At 37.6% G+C, this 26,145-nt stretch overlaps 1 protein-coding gene across 1 annotated transcript in view; it reads right to left on the bottom strand.

Annotated features, from left to right (window-relative positions):
- Positions 1-11,351: 11,351 nt before the first annotated feature.
- LOC143259608 (uncharacterized) overlaps positions 11,352-26,145 on the bottom strand; it is a 73,750-nt gene continuing 58,956 nt past the window's right edge. Inside the window, exon 3 of the mRNA XM_076522673.1 lies at positions 11,352-12,556. Coding sequence (XP_076378788.1) covers positions 12,548-12,556 — 9 coding nt within the window. The 3' untranslated portion in view covers positions 11,352-12,547. The remainder of the gene's footprint in view (positions 12,557-26,145) is intronic.

The following is a 26,145-nucleotide window of genomic DNA, read 5'->3' as shown; positions in this document are numbered from 1 at the left end:
TTACAGAGGTATAATTTTATTAAATTTTGAGATAACGTGTCCCACTCATGGTAGTTCTCCTCTACGTAATAAATAAATAAATGAATTAAACGTAAGAACATGGTTTTTCATACCTCAATTTCCACTTTCATTTGCCTCCTTACTTACAACATTGGATTGCCTCCTTGGGTCGGGTAAAAAGATACTCGACTAAAAAGTAATCGGAGACAATTTTCCGAAATCGAGTTTCAAGGTTCGAGGAATATTGGTTTCGTTCCAGACCGGTTCGAGCGATCTTTCTACCTAATTACTATGAAGATCGACGCGACGGTGGCCAATTATCGAGGCAATTAATACTTCTGCCGGAGGATTTCCGGCAGCGTGGAAAAATACGATTCTCCGTGGTCGTTTTCTCTTCGTCCCCGCGAAAGAACTTCGTCGCCGTATATACACGCATATGTATACGTTCATTATTCTCCTCCCTTCCATACGGCGGTCTATTTTCTTTTTCATTCGATATTTGGACGAAGCCAATCCTCGTCTCTAATCCGCGTCACAATTCCCATGGATCCGACGGTTTCGATGCCCGTGTCTCTTTCCCAATATTTGCCCGCGCGCGAGCTTCGAGCCGGTTATAAATTTCTCACCGGCCGGAAACCTCTCTGGAATCAGTGGAAAGAGATCGCGAGCGGAGATTCCGGCTCCAGGAAAAAATTCACCGGTTTCCATACGATCCCGAGATCTCGAAACTAGCTGACGCGATTTTTAGCCGTTGAACGCTTCGGCTCTTTTACCGGCCGTCTCTACGTTGCAGCATTCGGTAATTCGCGCAGTTTCGGCGCACAGTAGACTGGATACCTTACAATCGTCGCAATTCGCAGACTACAAGCGTTCGAGAACATTCAAATTAATATTCAGTGCTTCCGGACTCTGCTCGGTTCGAGAAATTAAAAAAAATGCCAGGATGTTAAGAAAGCTAAAATTGCGGATGAAAAATTCTACAACGACTGTAGAATAAAATCTGCTTTGCATGCAAAGCGAGCAATTCCTGTGTTATCTCGTTTTCTAATTACGGAAATCATTTTATATGTCTTTATGGGCTACGCGATGCAACGTGGACTGTACGTAGTTGCTTAAAAAAGGAAAGAGATTCTTATTCGAATAAAACCTTATTTGGATACACTTGTATCGAGATAAATTTTTATCTAGATAAATTATGCTTCTACTGAATATTACCGTTTGAGATTTAGAATTATAATCTCTGTCCACTGCACTTAAAATCAGAAGTCCCTTTAATCAAGATTTCTTAACACATTGATGTGACCGGTCACGAATTAACTCTCGTGCTCTCGTGCCAGACGTTGTAAAATCGCCGGTCAACAACGTGTTAACACATTAAAGGCGGGGGATCTTGACGAAAGTATGCTAGGTAACGCGGCGACCGCCCCGCCTCGTTTTTCGTCCTAGAGCGGGCGATATTTTGTGTAATCATAAAAAAATTTAGACTTAAAAAAGTTTATTTAAACTCTTGAAACTAAAAGAAATATTAAAAAAGAACTAAACACTAATTACAAAAAATGTTTTGAAGTACATATTTATGAGAAGTCGAGATAAATCGTAGTACTACGACTCCCGCCTTTAACACGTTGACTGGCACGCGTATTTACAACAAAATCTCTTACATGCCACCCGTGCCGCTATAGGAAGCGTGCGCTGTTAATTCATATCTGTTTCTGTTCCTTCATGAACAGTTGGAATCTTTGCCGAGTACCGAATGGTATAACTTAAAATCTCTGCCCTTATTTTTGTTCAATAATGAAAAGAGATCGGATTGCCCGGAAGGAGAAGCATAAATAAAATTACATCGTCAGATTCTGATTTGGATACTGATAAATACAATCTTAGTGATAATGAATGTTATGAAGATACTATTGACGAGATTTTACGAGAATTGGTCATGGAAGAAGAAAGAAATGTTGATGATACCGAGGAAGCTACAGTTCAAATAAAAGATACGAAATGGACCGATCAGAGGCACGAGCATATCTGAAAAAACAAACAACTTTTTGTCCAAGCTGTCCTGATCAACTTCAACTTTGCAGAGAATGTTTTAATGTTATACACTGCGAATAATTTTTTTAATAAATCATTTTTATAAGAATTCAATAGTTTCATTACCTCCTGTAGAATATTTGTGGAAATATTTTCGGAAATCCTTTGTAAGCAGTCAAATCAGCGTCACCCGAATTGGCCTGATGAGAACTTTTGCTGTCACCCGAATACGGGTGACGCGGCAGTCAACGTGTTAATTCGTGGCAGATCAAGTAGCATTCTTTGATGCGGATGAAGTCAGTGCACAATGGAGATTTTGGTAAATCATTTCAGCGAAATTGTAGTGGTCCACGTGGAATTACCGTGAGTAATGCGTTTCCGAAAAATATTCTTGAAAATTCAAGAACATAATCGCAAACTAATTAGTGTTCCACGTGTTTTGCCACAATTTTTGTGTTTTTGGAGTAATCAATTAAGCGTTTTACTAAATTTTATCACGAGAGATCGGCGACCATTTTTGTCAGCTTCTTTGAACAAAATTGTTAAGTAAATCGTCTGAGGAAGTTCAACGATGCTCCGAATTCTCCAAAATAAATTTGCATTTCTAAATCATAAAATATCTTGCAACAGAAATGTACAATACACGTTACATTTAATTTCTACGTTAAAATTAATATCATATTCGTTTTACGAATAACGTATTTTAGCGAGAGTCTGACAGACTCCGTGTCCATTTTTATAAGAATTCAATAGTCTCATTACCTTCTGTAGAATATTCGTCGAAATATTTTCGGAAATCCTTTGTAAGTAGTCAAATCAGCGTCACCCGAATTACGGGTGACGTGGCCTGATGAGAACTTTTGCTGTCACCCGAATACGGTTGACGCGGCAGTCAACGTGTTAATCAAGATTTCTTAACACATTGATGTGACCGGTCACGAATTAACTCGTGCTCTCGTGCCAGACGTTGTAAAATCGCCGGTCAACAACGTGTTAAGATCAGCGAAACGTGTGTCTCTCGAACGCCGATTACACGGCGCAGGATCGTTGAATCGGCGATCCGCTGATAGCGGAGGAAGATTAACCGATGTTGACTCTTCGAATAGTATTTACAAAACGTGTTATCGTCCTCGACACGCTGGAAAACGATTGCACGCCGAAGGCTGTGCGCAATCGATACACGGTTTCCTTGGTCTCGCAGCGCAAGAAAATGCATTATTGTGGACGCTGTTACGTGGGCCGACTACGGGAAAAAAACGAAGCTAATGAAAGACGGCATCGAGTAAATAGTGGATGCAAGAATCGGGACACGGACGCGCAAGAGAAAAAAAGGGACGGAACGTATCGAACGTATCAGTATCGATGTTTCCATCCGCGACTGGAATTTGTTCCCGTTGTTTACACTCGCGTGCAATCCCGCCGATATCCCGAAACCGTAAGCTTCGATGATTTGTCATGCTACGAAAGACTGCACATTTCGATTCTAAGAGACCAGTTACCGTCTCCTCCCGCCCCCTCACGCCGCCTCGCACCCCCGCGGCAACCGGTTTTCCACCAATTTTCATTCTTCCTTTTATTTTCCCGCGAGCATGTAACGCGCTCGCGTCCCACGGCTTCTGTTTGCATAATGGAAACGCAGCGACGCGTCGAATGGATCAGAAAGCACGCGGACTATAAAAATATTGCTGGAATATGCATGTATCGCCATTCATCGTCGGCAACACGATTCACGGAATGCGCGAAATCGTTTGTGAAATTAGAAATTTATTGAAATCCGCCCGAGAGTTTGCGAGATTTTCTGCAGCAACGTCAGGCGTGTTCGGAAAAATAATAATAATAATACGTAACGTGATAACGTTGGATCGTTTATGATTTAATTGCGTGGAAATTGAAACCTGCAGTTTTAGACAGATTAATGACGAAATATCTTATCGAAGAAGATGCTCCGTGGAATCTTCGAAAATCTCGTGTACAATTGAACGATTGTTAGACGATGCATCCTGCATCGTGAAACTAAACTGCGGATTTTATGCATTCATGATAAAAACGAATAGGCCAAATACAAGGCATGTGAAGATATTAGAAGAATTCGAGGATGTTGTTACGCTACCTTCAACTTGTTGCAATTATTAAAAGAGGAAAGACATTATCGTCCAACTAACATTTCTTAAAATTAACGTAGACAATTTTTATTTTGCATAAAGATCCGCCGTGGAGTGATCAGTTTCGTTGAAGTTGCTTCTCTAGAGAAACTCGTCCTTTAGCAATTTCTCTGATAAATCGTACAGAGGAGAACGTTCTACAAAACCTCGCATTTTACAATTTTACAATTGTAAAATTAAATAATTTTGCCTCCAAAAATGTGTTTCAACGTCGAAAAAACTGAGATTAGGGAATCCAATAAATCAGGAAAAGAACAATTAAATTCCATAAAATCCGGCGTCGACGGTTATATCAAGGTATATCACTATAACTGTCCGTGAATTCAGCGCGAAAACTTCCGGCATTTATAACTGCATAGCATTTTGCCAAATTAAATATTCTTGAATCCAGGCGAATAATCTCATCCGCGTCAAAATTACTTACGGTGCCTTATCAAGATTTCAACAGTTTCCAGCAGCCTCGCTTAATTTCCAGTGTCAAATAATTGACTGAATTCGCCACGTGGCGACCTGTGGATTTAATTCCAAGAGGTACATACAAGGTAGAGACGTTCGACTCTCTTTACAGGATCGATTCTTGGGTCGAGTATGAATCGAAATCATGAGAATCGATTCTCCCCCAAAAAATCGAAATCAACGAATCGATTTTAAATCGAATCATGAGAATCGGTTATTCCAGAAAATCGAAATCAACGAATTGATTCTGAATGGAATCATGAGAATCGATTCTCCCAAAAAATCGGAATCAACGAGTCGATTCTAAGTCGAATCATGAGAATCGATTATTCCAAAAAATCGAAATCAACGAATCGATTTTAAGTCGAATCATGAGAATCGGTTATTCCAAAAAATCGGAATCAACGAGTCGATTCTATGTCGAATCATGAGAATCGATTCTCCCAAAAAATCGGAATCAACGAGTCGATTCTAAGTCGAATCATGAGAATCGATTATTCCAAAAAATCGAAATCAACGAATCGATTTTAAATCGAATCATGAGAATCGGTTATTCCAGAAAATCGAAATCAACGAATTGATTCTGAATGGAATCATGAGAATCGATTCTCCCAAAAAATCGGAATCAACGAGTCGATTCTAAGTCGAATCATGAGAATCGATTATTCCAAAAAATCGAAATCAACGAATCGATTTTAAGTCGAATCATGAGAATCGGTTATTCCAAAAAATCGGAATCAACGAGTCGATTCTATGTCGAATCATGAGAATCGATTCTCCCAAAAAATCGGAATCAACGAGTCGATTCTAAGTCGAATCATGAGAATCGATTATTCCAAAAAATCGAAATCAACGAATCGATTTTAAATCGAATCATGAGAATCGGTTATTCCAGAAAATCGAAATCAACGAATTGATTCTGAATGGAATCATGAGAATCGATTCTCCCAAAAAATCGGAATCAACGAGTCGATTCTAAGTCGAATCATGAGAATCGATTATTCCAAAAAATCGAAATCAACGAATCGATTTTAAGTCGAATCATGAGAATCGATTATTCCAAAAAATCGAAATCAACGAATCGATTCTGAATCACATCATGAGAATCGATTCCCCGAAAAATCAAGATCAACAAATAGATTTTGCAAGAATCGATCGAAAAATATTGATTGAAAAATCGATTTCTTGACCGAAAAGATCGATTCTTCCGAGAATCGAATCGGGATCGAACATCTCTAATACAAAGGAAATAATACAAAGGAAGTAATACAAAGGAAACGGCGTTCGATCGATATTTTCAATAAAATTGAACAGTCGCGATACCCGCTTAACATTACGCTGCCGAGCTCTCATGGCATATCGGGACCGGTGACCGGGTTGAAGAAAGAGAATAAGCTCGCAAGATAAAACGTGAAATTTTACAAGGCGTACACGTGTAAAGCCAGAGAGTGAAAACGAGAGAGAGAGAGAGAGAGAGAGAGAGAGAGAGAGAGAAAGAGAAAGGGAGAGAGAGAGAGAAAGGGAGAGAGAGAGAGAGAAAGAGAAAGAGAGAGAGAGAACGTGCCGTTATCGCGCGGGATAACACGGTAAATGAATAAAACTTCAATCTTCAGTTTTCACTGGCAAAGTGGTGGCGGCAAAAAGATCAGCAGTGAGTGGACTAGGACGTCGAGAGCTGAAATGGAGAACGGAGAAAGAAAAGCATAGAGATAGAGAGAGGGGGGAGGAGAGAGAGAGAGAGATGGGGAGATGGAGAGCAAAGAAACGGATAAAGAAAAACGAACGTAAGAAAGGATCAAACGGGAAACAAAGGAAGTGAAAGAAGGTCCCGTCACGTGCCGATCGATACATTCGCCTTTATCGTGCGCCTGCCTGCCTGCCTGCTCGCTGCTCGAGCTCTATGTGCACAGCCACCGAATACATACATCGACAAAGTGCAGCCTGCACTTTCGGAAGCCGATCCCACGCCCGTCGATTCTAATCTCGGCCAACTTTCACCCCCTCTTTTGGCTATAATGTCTTCTTCAGCCGCCCGGCCACTAGTTCTTCACGGCGAGCACGCTGCACAGTGGGCCAAATCGCAATTCTAGCATATAAATATGCAATTTTTCATGATTTTCTATTGCTTTCAACATACAGTTCATACCTGGATAAAAATGTATACAATACACATATGTATCTGTATAATTTATAAATGACAGATATAATTCACATCTGTCAGTTCGATTGGAAAAAAATGTTCAAAATTAAAAACTAAAAATTAAAAAGATTGGAAAGCAATTTTGTTCGCGATTAAAAATATTGCAAACGTAACAATCGATGCGCCTCCTTTTCACGAAAATATCATAACAGTTAACATCAAAAGTTGCGTCTGCCGAATATGATTTTTTATGTGCTGGTATCGCGATTTGTCCCACGAATGAATTCTTGTTCGGATTTGTTTACCCAGACTTTGTTTTCCGCAACAAAAAATTGTTTACCACTAAAAGAAAATTAGCCGGTAAAATAATCTGCACGTAATCCGAAACGGCGTAAAAAGATGCTATGATAATGCATATTTAGTTTGTAAAAAAGAAATCATTGTCATATTTACGCATTAATAAATTGGGAAAATAACGCGGCAGGAAAACTTCAGCATCAAAATAAATTTGCCGTCAGAAAACGTTCGCCCAGGACTGATGATGCATCAACTCGGTGCACCCAAGTTCATGGCGTCTTTGCATTATATCTGTTATCTTTGTTGCATTAATTCGACATAGTTGAACAGCCTCATAAATAATGGATACTGCGAGCTTGTGTTAACACGCGGCTCAGAATTGTTTGGAAGAGTTTAAGCATTCCAAAGATAGCGTGTTGCAATTACAAGGCCTGTAAATCATGCTAGAATCCAGTTCGCTTGCTGCGGGAGATGATTTAATCATAAAATTTAAATAAATTTCAGTATCCGTCAACCTAATTTTATCGCACTCCGGACTATACACGTTTCCTTTTTTCCTTTTCTTTCCTTCTTTTCTCTGAATCTTATTTGTATGTAATTATTTGTATGTGTTTTGCGTGATAATAAACCCCGTCAGGGATTCAGTAACGTAATAAAAAGAAAGCGTAATTTTATTAACGCCTGTGCCAACGTCTGCCCATCTACAGAAATTCCCCAGCGCGTCATTTTCCTGTGTAGAAAGCAGAGTTTTCGCAACGCTATCCGACTCGTCCATTAAAATGTTAATTCGAACAAGACCTCGTAACCGATATTTGAGACACATGCCATTAAATCCGTCCTATAAAGAACGAGAGTGGTAATTAATCCGACAAAAAGTCATTCATGCTCGCTGTAACGTCTTTCGAGAACGTAGAAAAACATGAAATCTATGCTGCTCGAATAATAGTGAACTGTATTGTACGCATCTCAACCTGCGAATTCTCTGCTTGCACAGTGTTTTTGGTTTTCCAAAACTCGCTGCAGAAAAGCATTCTGAATACGTGTAACCAAATACGATAAGCAAGTAAAGGATTTCGATATCGTTCATTCTTTTACGTTCGTAAACATTTATATTTGCCCAAAGATTTACAATTAAATTTTAGTATCAACACTGGAGCTACCGAGAACTAAAAATAAGATATACAAAATGTACTATAAAAATTGCAAGCTCCCAAAGACCGATCCAGAAATTTATTCCGTGATTTTCCACGGAGATGATTTTACTTTATGATTATCGAAGGTACATTCGCGCTTCATTTTATGATTATTGAAAGTATAATTGAACATTATTTTACGGTGGCCTGAAGCACAATTGAACTTTATTTTACGATTATTAAAAGCGGAGATGAACTTTATCGTACGATTATTGAAGCTGTAATTGAAAATGACAGTTATTGAATGCATTGCACCTTCGGGATCTTGCATCTTATTTTATTTTATCTAGTTGATTTTCATTTTCTTGTTTTATTTTATCCGTTTGGTTTTCATTTCTTTCTTTAATTTTCTCGATTTGATTATTATTTTCTTGTCTAATTTTATCTATTTTATTTTCGTTTTCTTGTCTTATTTTATTTTCTCGTTTTATTTCACATCGATTTTATTTTACTGTATGGTACGGTATGTACGAGGACCATTTATAATTAGCAAGGAAATCAATAAAGTTCATTATTTAAATATAATATATTTATATTATTATTATTAAATATTAATATTATTATTAATAAATTAATTAAATTAATATTATTATAATTAATAAATATTATTATTAAATATAATATATTTATATTTTATTTATATATTCGGTGGAAATTTAAATAATGAAAATATATGTAATATATTTAAATAATATTAAATAAATTTAAATAATGAAAATATATGTAATATATTTAAATAATATTAAATAAATTTAAATAATGAAAATATATGTATTTAAATTTCCACCAAACTGCAGAGAATTGCGAATAAAAGAGAGTTCGATTCAGGATTTTCTGAAGCATTTGTAACGAAGAGTATTACCTGTTTCATCCGTGTATGGTTGACGCGGCAATCAAAGTGCGCCAGGAACTGCTAGTGTCTTATGCAATTCCCCGAAGAGAAGCAGGCAGGTTACTACAGCCGGGGAATATGGATGAAGCAGAAGCCTCGAGTTTTCAAACTTCTTACAAGTTTCCCGTTAACTTCTGCTTTTAATGAATACTTGATCGTGACGTATCGCCTAATACTTCGAAACTTAATGGAACAAGCCAGCCGCGCGACTTCGCGAAAATAAAGATTGAATTTAAGCGAGCCAAGAGAAAAGTGTGGTCGCCGGGATTCGTGTTAGCCCTCTCGAGACAACGTCCCCAACTTCGGGTTCCCTGACGCCGGAACATTGAGAAATAGTTGCCGATCAGCTGAAACGCGCGTTTGGCCCGTGATTCATGCGACTCGAGACGGGTCCGTCCTCGATGGAAAAACCGCGATGGAGAAATCGATCTCAATCGTTCATCTGTGATTCATGCGATTCGATGTGGTCGACAAAAATCGACCGTGGCTATTTAGACCCTGAACAACCGGGAACGGTAGAAATCCAAGGATTCATTAGCAACTGCCGTTTTGCATAAGCAAATAGGAGCTCCTCGATATGAACGGCTTCAGTTGCCTTTTGTTGCAATCTTCTGCCTGTAAATATCTATTTTCGAATGACCGAAGCCACGATATTGGGTCTTTATTTAGAACGCGGAATTATAATTATTAAATTGCAACCTATCTGTTGAATACAACAATCGATTTAGCAAATAGCTCTTTAATTACCATCTTTTGTCTTTATCTACTTTTGATCTCTGCTCTTAAATCGTCTTCTTTTAACTAGTTAGCTGTTTTCGACTAATATACTCGTCATGTTAAATAAATAACAGTAAGTACAAAATAATAATAAGTAAAAAATAATAAATATGTTCAGTCTAAATCCTCGACGAGAAAATACACGTAATAAACATATTTCGTTTTATTATTTTGATTATCACCTATGAGTATAATATAATACAATACAATACAATATGATATAGTGTAGTATAGTATAGTGTAGTATGGTATAGTATAGTGTAGTATAGTATAGTATAGTATAGTATAGTATAGTATAGTATAGTATAGTATAGTATAGTATAGTATAGTATAGTATAGTATAGTATAGTATAGTATAGTATAGTATAGTATAGTATAGTATAATATAATATAATATAATATAATATAATATAATATAATATAATATAATATAATATAATATAATATAATATAATATAATATAATATAATATAATTTAATATAATTTAATATAATTTAATATAATATAATATAATATAATATAATACAATATAATACAATATAATATAATTTAATTTCTCCAATCTTCTTATGTAAAACTGTATATGCCATCACATAGCGAACGTGAAATAGCCGCAGCGGTCAGAATTGACCCGGTCACCGCCAGCCGCGGCCCGTCGTTCGATAATTAAAAATGCCGGCTTGCGATCTATTATACTAGCCGATTCCAGCATCGATCACAGGGAGAAACGATCTGGTAATCGTAGCCGGTAAACCGTTCGCCGAAGTTCCGCCGATAATTTCCCGAGGCGGCGCGGCGGGTTCTTTGAGGAAACGACGCGACGCGAGGTCTTGGTCCAGACGTCGGAATCCCGTAAATCGATCGGACAGTTTGAAAGTTCCGCTTCCGGATGTCGGGGCCGGCTTACGAGATTCGACAGGAATTTCGGCGGAAGTGGGACATACGACTTCCCGGTTTTTCATACCTGTCCGATTCCCGACATTTACGAAAGCGTGTTTCGCGCGCGGAGTGGTTCGTGTCTCGCGGCGACGCGACGTACAGTACGACCCGTCGATGGACAAAATTAAAAAATGTCACTGCTTCATGTTTATTCCAAACTATGTGTGTGTGTACGATGTGTTAAAATATTAGGTCTACCGGAAAGTTCTGTCCGTTTGAGAAATAAAAGGAAATATTATATAATATAATATATATAATTATATTATATATATATATATATATATATATATATATATATATATATATTATAATATAATAATATATATACATATATATAATAATAATATAATAATAATAATATATATATATATAATAATATATAATATAATAATAATTTCATAAATTTAGTAATATTTATTGTACAATATAATTTCCGTCGTTACTTATGACCTCTTGCCAGCGTGATGGCAATTTGTGAGCAACATTTTTCAAAACTATATGTCTCAAACGAATATGTGCATATCTATTGAAATTTGCAATGACGTTATCGGACAGAACATTCCGGTAGACCTAATATCTAAATAATCATATTCAGCAACGGAATGTTCACAAAATTGGACGATTTTTCAAGCAAGTTTTCCGAGCGAATATTAGGAAGATCAAATAGTTCGCAACGCGCAGCTTGTTTACATTGTCTTATGAACACTTTACAAAGTAATCTTCATAGAAAATGATGGCCAGGCGTTATACGATTGTAATTAATCTATAGAAATTTGATAATACTTATATGCAATATAATAATTGACTCGAAACGAAATAATGTGAAGTCTGATTGATCTTTCTATAGTTTAGATAAGGTTTTAAAATCGTGTGATTCTTATTCCGACTTATTCATCGGACAGTACATTTTGATATCGTAAAAACTTTTTTCGAGAAAAATTGCCATCTTTCGAGTTATTTAATCAAATATGTAGCAATAACCGGTCTCAAGCCCGTATGTACTTATATGCGAAACGATCGCTACGAATTTTCAGGAACTGACGCAAAATTCATGAAGAAAAATCGATTTGGAGAAAAGTTACACGGTATTCAGCTAACAATAAATTGTTTTAATGAAAATCTGCATAAAAGCTTTTGTTCGATGAAAAATAAAGATGACAAAATTTTTGTTACGAAATCATATAATTTTTGTTATGCAAATCGATGCATCTTTGCATTTTCTTCGACAAATTATTAAGACACTTTGGTCGAAAATTGATTAGCTCCGAAGTTATGATTTTTATCCCGGGCGCTCGTATAAACGACGCACCATGCGACGATGGGAAATCCTCGAGGGCGAAGGGAACGGCAGCAGCTCGCGCGAAGGACCAGACCGTCGAGAATTTCAGAAGCGACCGCTCTCGCGTGCTCGACTAATTTACAAGTAGTATCACGGTCCTTCGCCCCGAGTTTTGAGCCCGGGAACGACGACATCGAGTTGTCGGCGAGTTTCATGCCGGCTTGGTGCGCTCGAGAAGGACCGCGTGTATGTTTTTAAGGGGCGCGCGAACGCGGAAGACGACTCGTCGAAGTCGAAACTTGCCCGGGAACCTTTCCAGGGGACTCTTCGCCAGCCTCGGATCCAGCCATCTCCGACCATATACAGAGTGTTACACGGTTCTATGTCAGCTACAACATGCGCGTAAATTATTTCATTTAATTTGCGATTACATATTCCCGGTTGTGAGGGTCAACATAGTTTTTTTTAAATGGATAAACATCGTCCTTCTTGCATATTTAACACGTTCCGTGCCGAGCTTTTTTTACGCGAATCTTCACACTTTGATATTTTACTAAAACTTGATGTATTACGTGCAATTATTAATTCTCGTACACATAACAACGTAACAAAAACTTATCAACGCCCATTCTTGCGGTGGAAATTGATTCTTCGGTTCTAAATTTCTTGTAAACAATTTGTTCAGTTCACTAAGTAAACATGCAAGCGTGTACCATCGATGGTACACGTGGCACGGAACGTGTTAATTAATAGATGTGATTTGCAGACAAAATCATATCTTGTCAAAAACTGGTATTATGCATTGTTTAGAAAATAATCGGGTGAATCATTCCCCATGGAGGATACAGGAAAACATCCTCAAGACGCTCGTTTGAAAGCTTGAAATCTAAATGTATCTCGAAAAGAACACATTTTCGGGAACAATGTGTTAAATGCAAGAGTTACTAAATTTCGAAAAAGTATTAACTTTCTTGTGTAACATTCTGTAATCAGATCTTATCTTACAAGTGTATTTAATAAAATGACAAATTTTGGATTTTGAATAAAGAATTATACGACTAAAGAATAATTCGAATGAATAAAATAATTGATGACAAGTAATGAATTATTCTCGAATGAACGGAATAATTTAGAACGAATAAAATATTCGACTGGAATGAATTCATTCGGATAATTATCTTAGATAATTATTTATTCGAAACAGTCTGTACAATGACCAACTCTGACCGAGAACAATTTTTATTTGAAAAACTATGACAAAAAGCTCTATTTTAATACCTTTTTTTCCCATAACGTAGCTTCTAGACCTCGATCTACTCATCTTTTAGTAATCTATCCATAATCCATCAATTGTTTAAAAGTCAACATTCTCTGAATACGTCGCTTTTTTCGCCGGGTTAGTAATCTAATAAATTCAAGCTCTGCCGCGTTCACTGAAGCTGCAGCTTCCATTTTATTTCAACAAACATCCGAGCAATATTCTCGCGGGCCATAAAATGCAAATATCTCTTTCGCAGCTGAGAATGTGAACCGAAAATTATCCCCGATACGTTTAGAAATTAACTACACAAATCCGGACTCTACAAAGCTTTGACAGTCTATCCGACGTGGGCCTCGTCTTACCATTCTATGCTTTGAAGATTTTCAAACTCAATCTCGAGGTGCAAGATTCTATTAAAATGTAGATATCATCGATTGTAACTTTGCGATGCAAAACATGATCGTGTCAAAGGTATCGTCGGCGCGGTCAATATCGTCCATTATAGTGGAATATGGGTCGAACCGCGGGAAATCGGATGCAAGGCAGCAAAACGAAATTCACAGAATCCAATTTCTACGGACGCCCGAAAATGGCATAGAATTCCTTTGAGCAAAAATTATTCCCCTTCTGACCCGCCGTTTTCATGGAATTATTCGCACTCCGGTACAGATATTTTCTGCAATATTCTGCGGACACCAAAGCGTTTACTGGTTCGGCTAAATTCAATAAACGAGTTCCATTCAGTTATTCCTCGTACAATCTCGAACAATAAGGTTCGCTAACCCCGTTTAATCAACATATTTGAATGTTTCATTATCCAAACAGTTGTCGAACGTTCCATAATTCGACACTGGCCACGATCGTTACTTTTCAGGATCTTTTCGTTATTGTGCCATTTTTATTATTGCTATTGTCTATATCATTGTGCCATTTTTATTATTGTCATTATTTTTATTATTACGATCATTTCTGTTATTGTTATTATTCATATTATTGTGCCACTTTTATTATTGTTATATTTTTATTATCGTGATCTCTATATAATATTTATCTATCTATCTATATATATATGTATAATATATCTATCTATCTATATAATATATATCTTATATGATATTTAAATGCAACGTTATTGAATTAAAGATATTAAATCCGTTTAAATAAACGTATTAAATTCGGAATCCAAGTTTTCAAATTTCTGATAATCGTTCGATTTGTTTCTGCCTTGATCTTGTTAAAAAAAACAAACTTAAGAAACACGTTCCAGAAGAAATTGAAAAAAAAATAGAAAAATGATACCTTCTAAATTAGAAAAAACAAATAAACAAATATAATCAACTTCTTAGATATATGTATATTGTTTTATTTCAAGTAACTCGGTAAGCGAAACAAATTGATTTCGTTGCTCGAAAAGTCGTTGCTATATCGTCTGAAAATTCTATTATCCGCACCGCGCGTATTATGCTGTTAATTCGGAAATTAATCCTGCTCCATAGATATTGTTCGCCTCGAAAATTCCGCGAATCTCAATTTGGACAAGCAACACTCGGCGAAACGCATCGATCCGTCATCCGGTAACTGCATTATTCTAGCCCAGGACGTTCCCATTAATTCAAAGACGAACGTTTCCCGCGTACAAAGAGCGTTTCCGTTGTACAAAGAGAGCGTTTCACGGTAGTGTGCCGAAGAAACGAAGTTAATGCCGGCGATGATTGGAGGCTATTCCAGGTCGGTAGATCTGCGAGTCCCAGGTGGCCCGCAAGGGACACGGTCCAACGAGATTATCGGCCCCATTGGAATTTGCAGACACGACATTTAACCCGTCGAATATGCGCGCCGTTAAATCTCCGGCGTGATGTAACTTGGACGGCCACGGCGCAGATATCGGGCACGCTCTCGCAGAAACCCGGCTTCGTAGTGTACACTGTATGTACACATTGGTACACAGTCGCGTAGGCGAGCGATCACGAAAGCCTTGATTACCGGAGACCACGACCGGAGACAGTTATGCCAGTTACCCGCGATCTCGCGCCTAAGCGCGAATGGGTACACAGGCCAAGTTTCTCCCCGATTGCACGTACAAACGGCCGACGGTATATGGGCACGACGTTGACGACGACGACGACGACGACGACGATGCTCGTCGATCGACTCCAGTCTCGAGATCTAAACTTGGATTGACACTCCGCCTCAGACCTTCGATGAAACGGTTCAATTTAACTTGGTAACCGGTGCAAATGGTAACTTCCCTGCGATCGTTAGGTATTCTTGCTCCGAGATCGAAGAGGAATGATCGAACGAGTAGGTGATGTGTCGGGAAAATGAAAACGAGCTCCATCCATTATCGATTGACCATCCGCTGTCACACTGGCTCAAAATGACTCACATTTCCCTTTGAGAAAATGTAAAATTTCATTAGTTTTCTAACTTTTTCGATCGCAATAATTTCTTCGAAGAAAAAAAGACACTTCGTATTTATTGTACGTTTACGTCTACTCGAATGTTTAAATATCGGCGGCAGAAGAATAGGAATTTGATACCGACTTAAAGGAAGGGAACAATATTCATGCCTATAACAGCTTATTACTAGAAATCTCCACCACGAGCCTGACTCGTTAAAGTACGGCAAGGGGTTAAACGAATAATTTTTTGTAGGATTTTATAAGATACATTGTTTAAACGAACAATTTTTGTAGGATTTTATGGAATATGTTGTTTAGATGTACAATTTTTATGGGATTTTATGAAATATGCTCTTCAAGCGAACAATTTTTATGGAATTTTATGAAGTATATTCTTTAAACGAACAACTTTAAAAACGTGATTTAAAAAGGAAGTTAAATTACTCTAACGAAACATAATAAGACACAAGCTTCTTGATTAACTAGATGAAGTAAGAGAACAAGATACTTTTGTTACAGCCTGATTAAAAACGAAACTTGATTAAAAAGAATAATAAATCTGCGTCCGACTTCAAGTATGCGTTGAGTTATGGAGCGTTAATTTCATTTCGTTTCATTTAGCCATATAATGTCGTATCTGGCTCGGTTGTCTCTTCTTCATAATCAAAGAACCCAATAAAAAGGTCGGTCTATAGTTCAGTATATAATCTTGCTTCTCTAACTTTTTGATTGTTATTCTTTCTCCGATGCAATGAGCACACAGATGAAACGAGGGGAAAGCAGCTTACAATCGCTATTGTTCCATCCACCGATGTTTGATGAATGAATTTGCTAATTATGTTTGTACAAATTACGCTCGGGGTAATTACGCTTCTCTCTACAGATTATTATCCTTTTCACGATGTAATGAACAGAAAGAGAAAGAAACGTATGAACTAATTCTGAATCAAAGTTCGCAGAAATTTGCATCGCAGTTTAATTGCGCGATAAGGACAAACGTGGACAGTAGAAAAGGGACAAGTACTTTTTATCCTACATATTAAACCTGCTATAAAAATAACATCCGATAAATTAGAAGAGTCTGCAAAAATGCGTGGAAGGCTTGATCTATCCTCTGGCTGTCACGTTTCCAATAGGAAGCAGATATGTCATACAATTGTCAAACGGATTGTCACTCAAAAACTAGCAATCATATTGTGTCCTAAAAATTGGAGAATGTAATTTGAACATCCTAGTATATACACCACTTCATTTATTAAAACTCTAAAACTTTATTTTAACCCATTGTGACAGTGGAAAGTTGAAAATGTGAAGCAACCCTCTTCGATGGCTGAATTTCTCCGGGAGGTGCTACGAAAGAATCGTAATGCTGTAAATTTTTCAACCAACGTAAGAGCTTTGTCGATAAACGTTAACGCGAGCGACGCTTTGGTAAGACAACGCGACTCGGCTTTAATAATTCGGTGCAATTGCAACGGTACATTTGCGCGATTTCAGCGCGGTTTTTATCGCAGTGCGCTCTGCGAATGAACGAATTTATTTAATAACTTCTGTCGAAAAAGCCTTTATGACGTTGATAATTGCAAAATGAACAATCTGGAAGGCGTGGTTCGAAGCCCCCGCAACTGGTTCTAACAGCAAAATGAACAGGGCGAAATCCTCGACGCGGAAAATAAAATTTCCCGTAATTATCGTTCTGTCGGAATAGTATTAAAAATACCGGAACCACGTAAAAATTTGGTGTCCAGGTTCTGTAAGTATCATGCGACAAACACTGTGCTTGCTTTTAACACAGCGAACGAGACTGATTTTGTTACAAAAATTGTCCGATTCGATTAAAATCTCATGCTGCACCATGAAAATCCTCAAACGAATTTAATTCGACGAATAAAGCTGTTTTATAAATCCAATAAAAAGTTAGAATTGAAATGGGAGCCACGAACACAGCGATTCCGCGTTCTGTGTAACACGACATAATCGTTTATAGAGAAATATACAGGGTGTTCCAAAATTATATTACTTCCGGGAAATGAAGGGTTCCTGAGGTCATTCGAAGCAACTTTTTCCTTTACGAAAATTTTCTCCGACTCGTCGTTACCGAGTTATTAAGGAAAAACGTTAACCAATGAGAGACGATCTCGGTTAGCGCGAGGCAGACGGTTGGCGGTTGACGCAGAGCCAATAAGCGGACGAAGCACAGTTCCGCTCATTAGCTCGGCCGTCTCGCACCAGCTAATCTTGCCTCTCATTGGTCACTGTTTTTCGTTAATAACTCGTAAACGAAGCTGCGGATCGCATTTTCGCTAAGGAAAAAGTTTCTTCAAATGTCCTCGAGAACCCCTCATTTCTCGGAAGTAACATAATTTGGGACATCCTGTGTATTTACACTGTGAAACGAATTCTAAGTATTTTTAGAATTTCTAATATCCAATGATCGACATTTCAAAATTCTTTTAATACTTTTATCACTTCAAATTGCAAGTACTCAATTTTGCCATAAATGCATAAAATCCGCGGTCTATTAATAATTTCTCGATTATTGTGCAAGACTGCATGAAAAAATCTGTCATTATTGCATGCATTAGACGGGTACGTATTAACTGGCAACGATGGTAGTTCGGCGGCAAAGCGTCGTGCACGCGTTGTCGACGGATATTTCCTCGACCTGAACGAATGTAAAATTGCTTCGACGCTTCTTCTAGATAATTTCTTCTTCAGAAATGTCTACAGAATCCGATGCGATGGCCAGTCTTCGCGTCAGGTAAAGAACTTTTCGTATATACGCAGATATATTGTGTAAAAAATGCCGTTCTTCGGCATTTTTTTAAACTTCGCGACCGTCGTTTAACAGTACTTAGAAGCATAAAATATTATAAATGTCGATGCCGACATATTCGGGCATCTCACCTCTATCTTTCGAGACCAATTAGATCTTCCGAACGTTTTTAGCTTTCATGTAATATCTTATTTTTATTAAAAAAATGTACGTCTTTAGAGAAACTCGAATGCTTCGAAAACTGAGTGATACAGTAATTTCGTTTCCGAATTCGTATTTTTTGGGAGTGTGGCGCTCTACAACGATCGCTCTCATTCGATATTAAAAAATCTTTTTAAAAAATTTCAAATTCGCTGCACAATGTAATTATCGTGTCGCGACATATTCGAGCGGACTAAATTTAATTTGGATTTGTAGCACGCGGGAGAATTACGGAAGCGATCATTTTTTAATCGATTTGAGCTTTCTAATTTCAATTTAATTGAACGAAATCGCTTTGAAGTTGGATTTTCGCACAAACAACGTGTTTGAATCGATCGACTGGAACTCATTTAAGAGCGCAAACGAAATTATAATTTCGGAAGTCCGGACGGACGGATCTCGAGGGCCACATTCTCGAATTACCAGTTGCCACAATTACGTCTCATTAGGCGTATAAATTTCGCATAATTCCCGTCCGATTAAACGGATCGATGCCACCGACACAAAGTTAACGCATTCCTATTTTCTTCAATTAACCGTATACCTTGCGCCGCGAATTCGAATTATTTGACCGGACCCCCGAATTGTTCAGCCGCTGGTATTCAAATTTCCCTTTGCAGCGAACTCAAATTTCCGATGCCGGTCAAAGAATCAAATAATCGAATGAACGTTCAGAAACGCTTTACATGTAAAGCGTATCTCGATCCCTGTCATCGGGAACAAAATGCCTGCTGGAATAATTCGCAATAATCGACGCCGGCCGATCGTTACATTCGACGGGAATCAGAATTAACCGAATGTTTAATCGCATTGCAACCATCCCCATTGTCAGAACGGCGCGTAGTCTTTATCGTATTCGCTTGATAAACAATGCTTCTTGTAATCTGTCGATTTAATATTGAAATCGTAACATGTCCGGTGAAGTTTCGTTTCGTAACGAAACGTTTGACACGATTCGCGAAGCTTCGCGATAATTGCGATTGTTCGATTCACGTAAGAAATGTAAAAGGAGATTCTTTCGATAACAGCTCGTATTACTATGTTCCTCGAGACACGACGTTGTGTTGTTGTAATTCAATTCCGTACTGTACACGTTGAACAACGCACGGCCACGCAGAAGACTGCTACCGCGATTAACCCACTGTTTATTCATTGATTGATTGATTGATTGATTTATTATTTTATTCAGTTATTTGTTTGTTTATTTCTCGGTGAAACGCGTTCCGTAATTACGTGTAACCAACTCGGCCGCGACACTAACTTCTGATCAACACACTCTCCATCCTTCTCGTTTTATCGATAGCTATTGGCCTTCGAAAACGAACTTCCGAAGGTAGATATCGAGGAACTGACTCTTTCCACGATCGATTAAAAGCAAACTTTCGCACGCATCTGATAATTAAGCGGAAAATTTCTAGAAAGGAGTCGCGTTCGCGCATGCTCCGTTAAAATGGAATTTCCATGCTGTTTGAAAATCGCGGTAATGAATGAGAATTTAATTCTTTGAAAATCATTTTTGCGTAGCGGAAAGAGGTGAGCGTGCATTCGATACAAGTTTCTACATGTTTGAATCGACATAATAACAGTGAATTAATCGAATCTCTGCTTGTTCAAATCGGTATAAAAATTGTGACGAAGCGAAATCAACAAACGTTCAAATCAGTATCAAAATTCCGACTAAAATTGTGAATGATATGTCTGCATGTTCAAAAAATTAGTATAAAATTGAGAGGAACTAGATCGCGAAAATGAAACCACCTTCCAGGAGACATGCAAATGTCTGGAGTTTAACACTAAATAGATGAAAATACAAAAATTCATGTTTTCCTAAACGATAATAGATCTCCGAAAAGAAGAAACAGTTTCGCTCCCTACACGGACAACCTCGGTAAATTACGAAACATACAAAGAAGAACGGTACTGTGTAAAATCGAGCCGTTCGTCCGTGAAGAATTCTCGATTCGGAAGCACAAGAAAATTCACAGTCTACTAGCGATTTTCGACTCACGTAACCAGCCGAAATTCAGGCGAAGCCACTTCCCTCTTCAACGTACCTGCAAAACAAAAGACGGCCGTTAGAACTCGTTGCGCAATCTTCGATCTACACAACAGCGATTATTGTTCGTTTTTTTTATATAATATAAGTATTAGTTACACATATATTATATATTATATATTATATATTATATATTATATATTATATATTATAAATTATAAATTATAAATTATAAATTATAAATTATAAATTATAAGTTATAAATTATAAATTATATATTATATATTATATATTATATATTATATATTATATATTATATATTATATATTATATATTATATATTATATATTATATATTATATATTATATTTGTGTACATGTTTTATACATGTATATAATATTTATGAATTAGATATATAATTATATATTGTTATATAAATATAATAATATAAGGTATTAACGTCTTACGTAAAAGACATCAACGTATAATTTAAACATTTTAAGAATTGTGTGTGATATACATAGGTAAAGAAAACTATTTAATATTAAACTATTAAACTTGTACATATATTATATTTAACTATGTTATATCAAATTATTTTATATTAAACTATATTATATTAAACTATGTTATATTAAAGTATATTTTATATCAAACTATATTATATGAAACCATTTAATTTAATATTACCCTATATGTTACAGGAAAAGTCGTGCAATGAATTGAGGGAAAGCGAAAAGATAGAACTAAAAAATTTTGTTTGCGGTTTAAAAAAAAGCGAACATTCGACCTCTTCGTTAGGTTCAGCGTTCAAATGATCCTGGCGTGAAATAAAGAATCGTGTGCAGCGTCACCTGTAGAGAATTCCACTGTTTCTCGGTCGCGCGGCGAATTTCTCGGGCACGATTCGCGTGATTTGAAACTGTTTTGCGCAACTCCGAACCCATGAGGCGGTCGTGGCCGGCAATTACAGGATCTATTACAACGAATCAACGTGGGCCCCGCTTGTTCCAGGCGAAACAAGAACGGCGGGACGGCGCGAGAGCGGGGCGAGGAGAGAGAACGGCGGCAGAGAAACCGGAGAACGGTGTCGCGGGTGCATTCGTCGGACAAAGAGAAGCGGCGTTTCCTCGTCGGCGACATCACGGGAATCCAGGACGTGTAATTTCGAGCACGTTGCAGCCGGTCAGGCTGCCAGTCGCGGGCCACACTCCAGAGAAGCCGTCGGCCGGCGAGCCGAGCCGAGCCGAGCAGGTCCTTTGACGAGAGTGACAAACGAAATGCACACGAGTTGCGTTGCGCAAAGAGAGCTAAGCAACCGGCAGAAACGGGAACGGGTCAGAGATGAACGGAGTCGGAAAAATGGGGAGTCAAGCTCCGTCCAAGAATGAAGATATGGACGCGGAATGCGTCAAAGCTCGGCTGCCTGCCACTGCGGCGCAAAGAACTGTTCGAAATGGAACAGTTTGATGAATTTCAAGGGACACCGGACAAAGGCAATTACGCAACTCGTGCGATATAGTCGAATCGCGAACAAGTAGCTTAGCGACGGGAATGCAACAGTCAATGTTTCAGGATGATGTTAGCATAGCGTTATGAATTTTAGTCGATACACATTTGTCGACGAAAATTAAGAAACGCGTCACACAGATGCATATTCTTGCTTGTAGTGAACCTTCTTAATTTGATTTACCTTTGATTTGTCTAGATTTGTATTGTGACAACGAAAATATATATTTTATACTTCATTTTTGTCTTTTATTTTTATTTCATGTTTTAGTTTTATATTATTTTTCATTTTTATATTTTCATTTTATTCTTTATTTTCATTATATTTTCATTTTATTTGTATTTTTCTGTTTGTTTGTGTTGTGTACACTAAAGTTTGTTTGCACTTTTGTTTGTACACTAAAGAAGCAATATCGCGATATGAACACAATCTGTTCTACGCTTCACTGCAATAAAAACTTTCAATTTAATAAAATGCATATTTGTTAAAATATCAAATTTTGCCATTTATGAAACAAATCTATAGAATTGTTTTTCGTAATTGCAACATGAACAATGTCACACGATAAATTCAATTCACCAAATTAATTGTGAATGAAGTGCTGAATTTACGCAACATTTGGTCTTGATATGTGAATATATAGATGCAAAATGTGTGTTTTGTTCTCTTGTTACCGGTTATGAAATAATGTATCGTTCACCGATGTATAGAAATTAATAGAAATTGAAATTCATATTTTAATTAATATTAATCATATTAATCATTAACTCCTATAGTATTTTGTAAGAAAACGAATGTACAACACATTAAATCGAAAATAAAGTAACATTGTACTGAATTTAAAAATAATTTCTCAATGATTTCAATGAACCTAGAGACGAGCAATACAAGAAATCATTACGTCACGAACAGCTTTTGTCACGCAAAAGTCACGCAGAAAGTGTAGAATGTAATCGAATATCTCAATAAAAATAAATCCACCAATAAATTTCGTCTACATGGCAAACGCGAATATTCATGGTGCACATCCCTCACAAATGTTTGATCCCATATCGGCTGTAAGAACAATTTATTTTTATTTATTGAGAGAATTTATTGTTTGTCGACAATAGCTGGACGGATAAATTTCGTGTATGGAAACCATAAATCCGAACTCGTCGTTCTTGTCAGACTGAACATAGTAATATTTCTTTCAAGATCAATAAATTCCACCATTTTCAACTGTATGATCTCGAAATTCAACCAACCCTTCGAAATGAGGATTGATGGACGCGCAATTTGGAAATATGAACTTATCGATTTGTTCGAAAACTGAATGTCAGTGTATTTCTCTCGTGATCGTGCTTTCCTCGTCGGAATCGCACTCTTAACGAAGTGCAAAAGGTGTCACTGCTCTTTGTAAGCGCACTGTCAAGTGCTACCTGTTTTGTCCGTACGTTCGGTTAGTCGCCTAACGTACATGCGCGACCGAACTATTGTACGCTCGATTCGCGCTTCCTACGGCAAATTAATGACGTGGAAGGGTCTCTAGTAGTCTTAAAGAACTTTATTTTTTGTGTTGTACTCTCTGCGAGCGCTGGTGGAAGAATGCTCTTCCAACGCTGGAAAGTCGTGGAAGAGCACCCGTGGATGGAGGTAGATTGTTTATTATTGGTCGAGGCACGAATCACCCCTTGGAGGGGGGTGTCTGCCTTGACCCTTGTTGGGGCCTGAGAGGGTTTCCCCAATGGTGGGACCTTTTTATGGCCCTTGTCTCTGGACGCAACACTACCAAAATATTAGAATTCAGGTCAACGTCAATGTTCGGTCGAAAACTTTGTAAAATAGGAAAATGTGATACAATATTTTTGTATAATAACTTGATACATTCACGTGTTTATGAAGAAAATGTGTGTGAGATCATATCCAAAACATTTAGAACATTTGAAGGATTTCAAAATGCCGATGTATTATTATCAATTTGATACAATTACTGAAAAAAAAACGTGAACAGAATTTATAAAATAAATTTTTATTCGAATAGAAAAATTAATTGTTACTTTCGAATAAGTTCGCCTGTTCACGGTTTCTTATTGAAAGATTATTCGACAAAATGGTGCGGTCCCGAAAACATCAGAGTCAGACGAGCAGACTTCGGAGTTTCATAAAACAGTAAAACGCGAAATATTCGTGTGCTGTGAATGATCTGCGCAGATTTTGCACAGCTTGAACGATCCGATTTCACAATCACCGATGAAAAAGGGGTACCGCCTCTGTGTTGGGATTGACAAACTGGAGTCACAAACGCGAGGACCTTTCAGCACTTTTATGAAACGAAATCCAAAGTGGCCGAGAATAAAAAGGTTGATAAAACAGCTTCGCCATTGCCGTCACTCAGCCGGTGGCTAAAGTTCATTAGCCTAGGAATATATTTTAAACGTTTCAAGCCGTTTCAAATCGCGGTTCGAGAAACATCTTGCTCTCTCGAACTATTCTCTGCCAACGATAGCGACCGGAAAACGAGATGGTCGTTGAAGAAAACCGTTCGCAGAAAAGCCTCACATCAGAGAAAGAAACGCAAATTGCCGGTTGTTAGCTTTTAGGCGGCCGCGATGAGAAGAGCTCGATTACTAACGGTATTTTCATATCAGAGCCACGTCAATTCATTTATTCACGGGAAAACTCTTTAGTACGAGAAGAAGAAGAATACGTACGGAAAAATCTAAATAAAAATGATACGAAAGAAAATATTATCGCTTATAAAGGTTAGTAAAATAATTATTCTACAATATATATATATATATACGCTGCAATAAGTGATAATTTCAGACTTATTAACACTAGGATTGCCAAGCCCTAAATATGACTAACGTATATTAATGTCGAAGTGGAATTGTTAAACAATCGAAAAAGTCACGTTTTCGAAGAATTTTCGATCGAAGTAGAAACGAAAAAATTGATTAACCATCTCGCTTCGAAAAATCCGGTTCCTAAAATTTAATTTAATTCAATTCAATTCATTTGTTGTATAATTGGGGCGGACCATTTGTTACAGAAAGTGTAATAACAGCGTATAATAGCTAGACCTTGGATCTTTATGCAAAATAACTATTGTTTAGATCAATTGCAAGACACAGAAGCCAAGTGCAATGTTTTTTCTTAAATAATTTGAAGGCCTTAAACAAGTTGAATAAGCTCTTAAATAAGAAGTTCCTTGAATAAGTTGAAGTTGACGCATCAATCTCTTCATCGTTTTATATTCCAGCGATCCGTGTTCGCCATTAATGTATAAAATCCTCAATCTAACGATAACAATGATGAGAATAACAACGATGAAATATTAAACGAACTCTCCAGTTTAATTTAGCTCGCGGTAAAGAGTCGAAGCGGAATCGTTGGAATTTTTGCCGCGAGAAGGAGCGTAATAGGAAACCGCATACTCGTGCATCTTGTTTTGGGAAACAGGAATCTCGGGACAGTCTATCGAAGGTCTGAAACCGACGGAACCAGAGAGACACATTGAAAGTCTCTCGATCGCGTGATAAATCGCGGTCCGTCGAAGCGATCGGATCGCGTCGAAAGAAGCCCGATAGAGGAAAAGAACAAATGGAAGGAGAAGGATAGCCGAGGAAACGGCTTCTTCGAGACCCTCTCCATCCCAGAAATTTATGCGAGCCTTGGCACCGTTTCCTAGCCGCGAGCAGAGCAGAGATTATGCCATTGACGTACGCCGGACTTTTATACCTAAGCCGTTGCCTCGCGACCCTGCTGTGCTTTAGGTGTTCCCGGAGACCGATCGACAAAAATCCTTCCTCGAAACAGCTCCGGTTCGAAGGGATAATCTCGAGCTAGC

This window comes from Megalopta genalis, chromosome 6 (assembly GCF_051020955.1).
Source record: "Megalopta genalis isolate 19385.01 chromosome 6, iyMegGena1_principal, whole genome shotgun sequence".
Lineage (NCBI taxonomy): Eukaryota > Metazoa > Arthropoda > Insecta > Hymenoptera > Halictidae > Megalopta > Megalopta genalis.
This window is presented reverse-complemented; position numbering and strand designations above follow the sequence as displayed.